This window comes from Babylonia areolata, chromosome 15 (assembly GCF_041734735.1).
Source record: "Babylonia areolata isolate BAREFJ2019XMU chromosome 15, ASM4173473v1, whole genome shotgun sequence".
Classification (NCBI taxonomy): domain Eukaryota; kingdom Metazoa; phylum Mollusca; class Gastropoda; order Neogastropoda; family Buccinidae; genus Babylonia; species Babylonia areolata.
In genome coordinates, this window is record NC_134890.1 from 30,490,470 (window position 1) to 30,501,893 (window position 11,424).

Genomic DNA, 11,424 nt, shown 5'->3' on the forward strand with positions numbered 1-11,424 from the left:
TTGAGTAGCTGAACTGAACTGCTCAACTACAGTTCTCTAGAGCCAGGAGAGGGCAAAAGGATACGTCTCTGTTCCAGAGAGGGAAGGGAAAGTTGACTTGCCAGTAAACCAGCTTGTGTCCCTCTCCTCCTGTTTCACGCAGCTCTGAAAACAGTTCATGGAATGCTTACCAAACATTCTGACTGATAGGAACATAGCTTTTCTGTTCATTACCATTTTTAAAAAACCTAGTTTAAAAAAAGTCCATATCATTCACTGAAATGATGCATTCAAAAGTATTCCTTGAATGATGCAAAGAAAAATCGTTCTTTTAAATGATGCATACAATAACAATTCTTCAAATGATGCACACAAGAACATTTCTTAGTTTAAATAGTATGAACATAGTTTTGCCCAGAACAGCTTAAAACAAAACAAAACAAAAGTAATTTTGTTTGCGCTTTTTATGAAATTGAAACAACGCATAACAGAATTATGTAAACTAGTGTCTTGTCTTCAGGTATTCCGCCAAAGATTCTATTTCACCTCTATCACTCCTCTCAAAACCCTTCTCTCTATCCTGGTGTGTGTGTGTGTGTGTGCATTTGCAAGCACATGTGTGTGTGTGTGTGTGTGTGTGTGTACGTGTGTGTGTTTGTGTGTGTGTGTGTTTGTGTGTGTAGTGTGTAGGTGGGTTCGTGAGTATGTATGTGCATGTGTATGTTTCAGTGTATATATATATTTGTGTGTGTGTGTGTGCATGCATGAGTGTTTATATATGTGCGTGTGTGTGTTCTGGTGCATGTATGTGTGTACATGCGAGTGTGTTTGTACTTGAATGAATGAATGAATGAATGAATGATATGGATACTTATATAGACTGGTGCAATAGCCGAGTGGTTAAAGCGTTGGCCTTTCAATCTGAGGGTCCCGGGTTTGAATCTCAGTGATGATGTCGGTGGGTAAAGGGTGGAGATTTTTCTGATCTCCCAGGTCAACATATGTGCAGACCTGCTAGTGCCTGAACCCCCTTCGTGTGTATACACAAGCAGAAGATCAAATACGCACATTAAAGATCCTGTAATCCATGCCAGAGTTCGGTGGGCTATGGAAACAAGAACATACCCAGCATGCATACCCCCGAAAGTAGAGTATGGCTGCCTACATGGAGGGGTAAAAACGGTCATACACGTAAAAGCCCACTCGTGTACATACGAGTGAACGTGGGAGTTGCAGCCCATGAACGCAGAATAAGAATAAGAAGGATACTGAAATAGTACCAATCCTTGGTCAGAGACAAAGCTCTAAGCGCTTTACAAACTCAGGGTCATTTGCACAACAGGCTGCCTACCTGGTTAGAGCTGACTGACGGCTGCCATTTGGCGCTTCTCATTCGTTTCCTGTGTCATTCAAGCAGATTTCAGGCACGCACACATACACACTCAGACATATAACATTTTATGTGTATGACGGTTTTGTTTATTTACCCCACCATGTAGGCAGCCATACTCCATTTTCGGGGATGTGCATACTGGGAATGTTCTTGTTTCCATAACCCACCGAACAGACATAGATTGCAGGATCTTTAACGTGCGTATTTGATATTCCGCGTGCATACACACACAAAGGTGGGTTCAGGCACCAGCATGTCTGCACATATGCTGACCTGGTAGATTGGAGAAATCTCCACCATACACCCACCAGGCGTCACTGCCCAAATTCAAACCCGGGACCCCCAGACTGAAAGTCAAATGCTGTAACCACTTGGCTATTGTGCCCCTCCTTTGTTCTTTGACAAGAACTCAACCATCCCAGATTTATCTTAATCATTATCATCATGAAGTGAAAGCAGTCTCCACCTTTGGCGTAGGTGTCCCACTGGCGGCGATATTCCAGATCCATGTAGACATCAGCACAGATCTCAGGCAGAACATCATCCAGCACACCATAAATCTTGTACTGGTACAATCCTGAAGTCTGGAAGATTGGAACACACCATTTCATTCTTATTCTGGTACAATCCTGAAGTCTGGAAGATTGGAACACACCATTTCATTCTTATTCTCTTCAGAAAAGGCCATTAAACATACACACTCATACACACACAGAAGCTATTGAAACATATAAACATACACTTGAGCCAAAAAGGAAACAGAGACATTAAAAAAAATACTAAAGAAAACAAAGGTAATTAAACAAACAAGGCACACACACACACTACAAACACACACCACATACACACATCAACACACGCACACACAAATACACACTCACAAATTCGCACAAAAACACACGAAAAAAAAAAGAGAGAAAAAAAAAAGAGAGAACAACAAAAGCTGGAAATCTTAGATCGTGCACCTGCCTCAAGCAGATGAAAGATTTAAAATGACCAGCTTTTTTTGGTACTCAATTTTTGTTTGTTTATTTGTTTTGTTTTCTGAGGAAGCGGGAAAAGGTAAATGGATATACACACAAGTAAAGCAAAACAGTAATAACTGTGAGTGAGAATCACATTTATTTTTTTTTCTAATAAGAGAGAGAGAGAGAGAGAGAGAGAGGGGGGTGGGGGGTGGGGGGGAGGGAGGAATGGTAACAGGCTGATCTATTCCATGCCCCACTCTACCCGTCTTTAACTACCACCCACATATCTCCCCACACCACCCCTCTCCATCTCCTAAACCTAGGAAAAGCAACTCAGCCTTATGTCCGTAACCGTCAGACACAAAATGGAAAAAAAAGGGGAAAGTATTAAATGAGAAGGCAGACAGATGAAGAAAAAATGAAAAGAAAAAAAATGTGCAAAGGGTTAAAGGAGAAGGCAGAAAAAAACAAGAGAGTGCAAAGGGTTCAAGGAGAAGGCAGAAAAAACAAGAGTACAAAGGGTTAAAGGAGAAGGCAGAGAAAAAAACAAGAAAGTGCAAAGGGTTAAAGAAGGCAGAGAAAAAAAAACAAGAGGGTGCAAAGGGTTAAAGGAGAAGGCTGATACGTACAGATGAAAGCACAATGATCTGTTTGGTTACTGATCTAAAAACCTGGTGGAGCGCCAAGGGTTAATACAGAGGCACAGGCTGATACAGACAGATCACTGATACAGGAACACTGATCACTATGGCAGTGCCCTATACTATAGTGACACATCTGATGGTGATACACTCTGGGGACCCACGTGGGCACTGCAACTCAGTGAAATATGGATGGAGGAGGATCAGCTGGTTGTCTTTCTTTCTTTTCTTGAATAATCATTGCTACTTGATCAGGGAGGTGACCTTTTAAGGTGGATATCCAATGCGGGAAGTGTGTGAGTGAGTGGGTGAGTGAGTGTGGGAGTGTGTGTGTGTGTGTGTGTGTGTTTGTGTGTGTGGTGTATAAATGTGTGTGTGTGTGAGAGAGAGTCCCTGTGTGTGTGTGTGTGTGTGTGTGTTTGTTTGTTTGTGTGCGGGAATGTTTGTGTGTGTGCAGGCATATGAATGTGTGTGTGAGCAAGAGTCTGTGTGTGTGTATGAGTGTGTGTGTATGTGTGTGTGTGTGTATGTGTGAGTGTGTGTGTGTGAGTGTACATGAGAGAGAGAGAGAGGGAGAGATAGACAAACAGAGAAAAAGAGGCCTGAGGAAAAAAAAAAGCACGAGGGAAGGGGTCTTCGTGGGGTGTATGAGTTGGCAGGAGAGAGATGTACCTCTGTTCAGTTTGGTTCGGTTACTCAAGGAGACATCACAGCGTTTGGACAAACCATACACACTACACCGCAACTGCTAAGCAGGTGCCTGACCAGCAGCGTAACCCAACATGCTTTGTAAGGCTTTGAGAAAAAAACGAAAAAAAGAAAAATATACACAAACAAATAAATAGATATGTCATTAATTGTACCTCGTTATAGAGACGATAGATGGTGACGCCGTGGGACTCTACAAAGAACTCCCAGCCCTCCACCTGTGGTTCCTCCAGTTCCCGACAGGTGTTCTGGAACTCTTCATCTTTAAAAGCCACTGCCATCTTCCACCCTCCTTCTGATGTCTGTCTGTCTTCTGTCGGTCTACCTGTGCCTGCAGAATGGAGCAGTTTTCATCTTGGGATTGTTTCCATGTCACGGGCAAAACAAGTCAGGAGGGCATCATTAGTTTTAGGTGTTCACATGCACACATACACACACAGATATGGAGTGATGGCCTAGAGGTAACGTGTCCGCCTAGGAAGCGAGAGAATCTGAGGGCGCTGGTTTGAATCACTGCTCAGCAGCCGATATTTTCTCCCCCTCCATTAGACCTTGAGTGGTGGTCTGGACGCTAGTCATTCGGATGAGACGATAAACTGAGGTCCTGTGTGCAGCATGCACTTAGCGCATGTAAAAGAACCCAGGGCAACAAAAGGGTTGTTGCTGGCAAAATTCTGTAGAAAAATCCACTTTGACAGGAAAAACGAATAAAACTGCATGCAGGAAAAAAAAGAAAAGTAAAAAGGGTGGCGCTGTAGTGTAGCGTCGCACTCTCCCTGGGGAGAGCAGCCTGAATTTCATACAGAGAAATATGTTGTGATAAAAAGGAATACAAATACAAATATATATATATATATATATATATATATATATAGTTGCCTAGAACTGTTTTCATTTACTTTCTTAGAATTGGTGGGTGAGGTGGTCTGGGACCCCTTGAACCCCCTCACCACCCACCTATGCTCTACACATAGAGTATAGACACAACATCCATGTATGCACACCTACAGACAAACACTTATAGTTATACACACACACATCCACAATAAATTTAAAATTGTAGAAAGATACACAAAGCTACACACACAATTGTGCAAGTAGGCAACCTGATAACATAAGAGATATATATTACAAGTATTTTGTGTTGTTGCTGTTGTCTCATATCATTTAAAGTGGAAAGACGTTAAACTGAAGACTACTACTACTAGCACATGTCTGTAATGTTGTATGAGTGCATTATAATACAGAACAATAAATTATGAATTTATTTATTATATTCATATACTATGCTTTACAAACACTGCACTAATTCCATCATATTAGGTCTGTACCTATTCTCTGATTCCATAAACTGATATAAAATATATATTATTCTATTATCTCCAATATGAGAAAGAAAGCTTTTCTTCTCAACTCTGAAATGTCATCAGGGCATCACACAGAAGAATATAAGTAAACCACACATTCAATTATCACAATCATACACAAGCAATTAAGCATGCAATTATCAAAGAAGACATAAAATGTGAAAAGGTTGTCTTGAGGTAAACCACCTGTAAATGCAAACCACACCGTTTTCTTCCATCCTGCTAGTTAGTTGATGCACAATTTACGAACTTTAACAAACTTGCAATAATGCTTCTAGTGTTCGGAAAAAAAGAGAGAAAAAACCAACATAACCTCTCTCTCTCCCCCCCCCCCCTCCCAACAGTAATATTTGCAGATAGAACTTCGAACAGAAATTTACGTCACATTATAATAAGTATTCCCTTCTCTCGCCTCCAATTCACCTTTTGGGGATATGGAGCTATATACAATCAAACCATATACATTACATCAAAATCGATAAATTACTATTAACGGTTTGATCATTGATCACGCATCCATTATATCCTGATCGACATCATTTGAGGGCCCCTCTCCATGAAAGAAGCTGGATCAGTAAGTGGTGGTGGGTGGTGGATTCAGCGATAATTTCATATACAAATCGATGTTAACTGCTATGCCCATTTAACAATCAGAAAGTAATCAGGAAAGGGAAAAACCGCACCGCAGATTCAGAACCATGCGTCTGCTGGCAACAAGAAAACAACAGGCGTTGACTGGCATTGACTTCCGATGTAACAGGGGGCGTTACTCTTAGATAACGAGTCTTGTTTTGTGAACAGCACTTCAGTCGGGCAACAATCCACAATGGGGGTTGCTCTTCAGCTTGCAGGAGACTGATGCCGGCCTACTGTGTACGACCGTAAAGCCCATTTGTTAAGCCAGGTGAACCCGGGTCCCACTCAGCATCAGTCAACAACACCAATAACAAAACAAACAAACAAAAAACACCCTCCGTCACACACACACACCTAAATCTGAGTCGACGACAACTTTCGACATTACCAACAATTGTAGTTTGCGTACGTCTGTTGGTATTAAATTTTGTTGAGAGAGAGAGAGAGAGAGAGACAGAGACAGACAGAGACAGACAGAGACAGAGACAGACAGAGACAGAGACTGAGCTACTAGGTGCATATGTGTGACCGCAGGCGCGCGTGAGTGTGCGTGAACATGAACCGAATGGGTGCGTCACACGTGTGGAGACCCATGTACGGATGTTCACTGTTTGCAAGTGCACCTGTTCCCTGGCATTCCCGGCCTCAGTCTCTCTCTTTCTCTCTCAGTATCTGGCCCCCACACTTCCCTCTTCTCTCCGCTCAACTGACTTTTTTTTTCTTTTCCATTTCAGTCAACCGTTCGTGTGCGTCTGCCTTTTTGGCATACTGGTATCAGTTCACTGAGCAAGAGAGAGAGAGAGAGAGAGAGAGAGAGAGAGAGAGAGAGAGAGAGAGAGAGAGAGAGAATTATGGGCTTATAAAGAAGACCGTGTAAGAAGTTTAGGGTTTGTTATGAACACCAACACCTACATTCACACCGCCGGGCCGGCCAACCCTCTCCCCTCATCGAACTCCGTCTGTCTTAGATGTCAGTCACGAACATGACTTGAATGGATCTGATACCAATCCACTCAGCCGCAACTGAATGTGACAGGCGCCCAATACTGAGCCGAGTGGTTAAAGCGTTGGGCTTTCAATCTGAGGGTCCCGGGTTCGAATCTCGGTAACCGTGAGCCTGGTGGGTAAAGCCGGGGTGGCAAGTCGAGTGTTGGTCGTGTAACAGAAAGAAGACAGAAGACTGAGAAGAAGCCGAGATTTAGGTCCCAGCTGTTCTTGTCCACTATCCCGTGATCCATAAATATCATCGTACGTAGTTCAGGTGTCACGCCAGGCTAGGTGGAATTGCACCTGCCCATATGAATGATATCAGCGTTTACACACGCGCGCACGCCCACACGCGCGTTCGCTTGCGCACAATTGATTCACAGACAGACAGACAGACAGCAGACAGACAGCCAGACAGACACGCAGACAGATTCACAAACTGATCATTGACTCAATCAGTGTCATTGCGGATTAAACCCTCCGCCATTTTGATGAGTAACGGGTGATACTGACACGCCCTATGATTGGAAGAGGGGTTTGGGGTTTGCGGGAGGGCGAGGGTGGTAAGACACAACAACACTGAAACGTGTAAGTGGAACCACTCTTGTGGTCGGAATGTCGGGAAATGCAAGACAAAAAGGGTTTTATTTCCTTGTAACGGATTGAGCGTCAGTTTCCGTTATCAGTACTGGCTTATTGCCCACCTTAAAATACAATGCCACCATATCAAGGCGGAAACCACTGTCAACATCAGGTCCCGGATAACTTGGGGGAAAAACAACTGGAAAAGAATAGACACCAACACCATCATGATAAATCATCCGTCAGTTTTTTTTTTTTTTGCCAGATGCTTTTTAGAACCTGAACACAAACATGATCATACACAATACTAAAAGTTATAGTGTTGTGAAACGGTGTTCGGTTGTCTGTGTGTGTGTGTGTGTGTGTGTGTGTGTGTGTGTGTGTGTGTGTGTGTCTGTGTGTCCGTGGTAAACTTTAACACTGACATTTTCTCTGCAACTACTTTGTCATTTGACACCAAATTTGGCATAAAAATAGGAAAAATTCAGTTCTTTCCAGTCATCTTGTTTTAAAAACAATATTGCGCCTCTGGGATGGGCACAAACAAATAAAGAATGAAGCCTAATTACATGCAAACTGCATTTACTGTCATATTTATGTTTTTTGTATTCTCTAAACTTGGCACTTTGATCTGATATTCTGATCCAACAGCTAGAGCAGTCCATTATTATCAATTTTTTGATTCAAACAGGAACTTCTTTTTCTAAGTCATGGAGGTTTTATTTATTTTGCAAACGTTTTGGTGCAGATAGTAAAAAAGGGAAATTACTCTGTAATGTTAGGGGAGTTTAATTTGCTTTAAAACTGATCTTTCTCATCTTAAACATTACATTTTGAAATTATACTCAATGGCATAAAAAATGACAGTGGGCAACTGACAAAACAAAAAGGACTCTCACTCTCTCTCTCTCTAAAAAAAAGGTGATTTGACCCACAACGCAGAAAACAGGGAAACTGGAGGACAGACGACAGAAAGGAAAGGGCAAAGCCAGAAACAAAGTGATAGAAAAGAGGAAAGTTCTAGCAAATAAATTCCCTCAGAAGGTGGGGATACATTAAAAATTAGGTGTGTGTGTGTGTGTGTGTGTGTGTGTGTGTGTGTGTGTGTGTGTGTGGCTGTGGGTGTGTGGGTGTGTGGTATAGCCATGGACATATATAGATGTAAATAATTATATATCTCAATGGGTATAACATTTGCACCAGTGTGAAATCATGCTCGAAATGCTTTCTTTGCACTAGCACGACAAGCTCAACAATATGTTGGGTAATTCTTTGCCGGCGAGGAGATCCCCTGTCACGTTCCAGTCCACGCGCAAACACAGCAGCCATCCCCTGTTTGTGTGATTATCAGCTGCCGTCACTCACGGATCGCCACGTCCCCGCATCCCTGGCCGCTCCCCAGGTCGTGCCGTTTCATCCCGAAATAGAGGAGTGCGCATGTCACAGCTGCCTACGTCATTTCCCGGCCACAGAGTCACGAAACTTGGAAAATCAATCCCGTCTCATCACAAGCAACACAGGGCTGACGAAAACCCAACAAACTGTATAAAGGGTAACAGAGAAGTTTGCTCTGTGACGGAAGCACGGAGTTGTCGGACGTGGGTTTGGAATTACCTCCTCCTCCTGCTGCCATAGTGGGAGTTGTTGAATTGTAATGTTCACATTCATGGAACTTTGTTTTGAAATAATCGATCAATGTAAAGCTTAAGATAAATGTCTGTTCGGCACTGATATTCGAAACGTAAATAGAACTGATTGCACTAAAAGAATCAATAACGATAATTCTTGACATTTTTCCTTCTCTGTGTCTGCTGCTTTGGTAATGAAGGCTTCCTCACTTGAAACATGGTCAGGAATTATTCTTATATATAAGCCTATAGGCTCTCTCTCTCTAAAGAATAAGTATGCTGGTATTTTTTCTTTAACACACTCGCGCGCGCGCGCGCGCCCACACACACACACAAAAGCTAGGCTTTCCATTCCAAACACATTTCGTGAAGTAACATATGCCAAATTCACAGAAACTGTTTAGCACGAACACCGCCCTTCGAAAGATTGACAAGACATTGCAGGGGAAAAAAAAGAAAAAAAAGTTGATTTGCCGTCAAATATTTGGCCATTGATGGCTTTTTGCAAAAGCAATCTGTCTCGTGTTTCACACTATCAGCTGTATTTCTCACTATTTTTTCTTTGGCGTCAGTGGCCATACAATTGGATTCTACCATTTTTTTTTACATTCATGGCATGCAAGCGGATCGGTGAGGGTTAAATCGACATTAAGGAATCAATCAAATCAAGTCAGTACAAATGAGTACGCGTTCAGTGGTGCGTTGATTAAAACTGAATTTAAGAGATACGTACAAAATTTGCCCACACACACACGCACACGACACACACACACACATGTGCACACGAAACACAACACACGCATAAACACGCGCACACACAACGTGAAAGAATGATGGTGCTTCTTTGTATTTATTAGGACTGATAGAAAAAAAGAAGAAGATAGTAATGGATATGAATTTGCCAACTTCGCTTCAATTAGGCGATTGTCAACAAACCGAATGCGCTTGCTCACCAACAGCACGTGCACTCATTATGCCCCACTCCTCGCGCACGCGCTTGTGTGTGTGTGTGTGTGTGTGTGTGTGTGTGTGTGTGTGTGTGTGTGTGTGTGTTGCTATTTTTTGTTTGTTTTCCTTTGACCGTTTAAAAAAAGATGTTCGTGTTTGAGGTGGTTTCTTTGAAATCGATGAGCTAATTTCTATGAGATTGAGAAGGTTCGTGTCAGTGGATGCTAACACAAACAGATGAACAAACAAACAAGCGAACAAGCGTGAAATGAGGGAATATTCTAAAAGTTAATGTGACGGAAAAAGTTGTATCACAACAAAAGATCGAAAATTAGTTGGTTTCGGTTTTCACGCTCCATAAGCGAGAGCAGATCAACATGAAACAACATTTTCTTTCACATTTTTGGCAGATTCGTGTCATGGTAGATATTTATGCATGTGTTATATATTTTGCTTTAGTTGTATTGTTTGCCTAATTGCCGTGTCGAATTAGTAGTGGCTGGCACTTTGTCATGATCTCTCCCGTGTGACATGCAGTAAATGCATCATTATAAGTGCCAGCACCAGTGTTATCATCGTCTACGTCTTCGCTAACGTCATCGTCATTATCACAATCGTCGTTGTCATCGTCCCCCCCCCCCCAACCCCATCGCCCCCCCCCCTTCTTTCGACCAGAAAGTGAAAAAAAGGAAGGAATAAACAAGCAAAGGAAGACAAAAGGAGAAAAACGAAGTCAAGGAAAACCCCCGAAAGCGGAGTATGGCTGCCTATATGGCGGGGTCAAAACGGTCATACACGTAAAAGCCCACTCGTGTGCACACGAGTGAACGTGGGAGTTGCAGCCCACGAACGCAGAAGAAGAAGAAGTCAAGGAAAGACAGAAAAAACAAAATACAAAGAAAGCCAAAAACCCCAAGAAATCAGGCGCTAAAAACAAGAATTCAGGCGGCAAAAACAACTGACCACATCATGTTATCGATTGTTCAGATCTCAATTTATTCAAAAGGCAGGAAGCCAGTGACAACAACTACATCTGAAAATACACAAAAGATGAGGAATTCTAAAACTGGCAGCCTTATATAAATTTTTTTTTCTATATTATTGTAAATCTTTTTATGTTCTTGTTTTGGAACTTATTTGGCACACAACAGCTGCGCATCATCACGATAAAAAACATTGATGCATCATTTCATTTTCGGAGAATCAGAAACAAAAACAAAGAAACAAAAAAGCAACAACAAAACCCTCCCCCCCAAAACAACAACAACAGTAGCAGCAACAACAACAACAAAAAAACAACAACCAAAAACAAAACAAACAAACAAACAAACAAAATCAGCACAGTATATCTTCTGACCATGTGGACTGGAACACAAAGAAGCTACAAATGAAACAATACACCATCACTACGCTTTTCGACCATAAGATCTTGTACAAGCACTGACTACCACTCATGCGTTCAGATAAAGAAGACGCCAGGACCCCCACCCCCACCCACACCCCTATCCCCCCTGGTCCCCTCCCCCTCCCCCTACACACTGAGCACCATCATGAATACACAGAATACTACACATGCATTCAACTCAA

At 42.3% G+C, this 11,424-nt stretch overlaps 1 protein-coding gene across 2 annotated transcripts in view; it reads right to left on the reverse strand.

Annotated features, from left to right (window-relative positions):
• Positions 1-5,821, reverse strand: part of LOC143290254 (phosphatidylcholine transfer protein-like) — a 14,739-nt gene extending 8,918 nt beyond the window's left edge. Inside the window, exons 1-4 of one of the 2 annotated variants that reach the window (XM_076599594.1) lie at positions 5,740-5,821; positions 3,845-4,020; positions 1,839-1,956; positions 65-144 (exon numbers count right to left, since the gene is read on the reverse strand). In XM_076599594.1, the coding sequence (XP_076455709.1) occupies positions 65-144; positions 1,839-1,956; positions 3,845-3,970 (324 nt within the window). In that variant the 5' untranslated portion in view covers positions 3,971-4,020; positions 5,740-5,821. Of the gene's footprint in view, positions 1-64; positions 145-1,838; positions 1,957-3,844; positions 4,021-5,739 lie in introns of those variants that run through there. The other variant, XM_076599595.1, reaches the window with a different exon arrangement.
• Between the last annotated feature and the right edge of the window lie 5,603 nt (positions 5,822-11,424).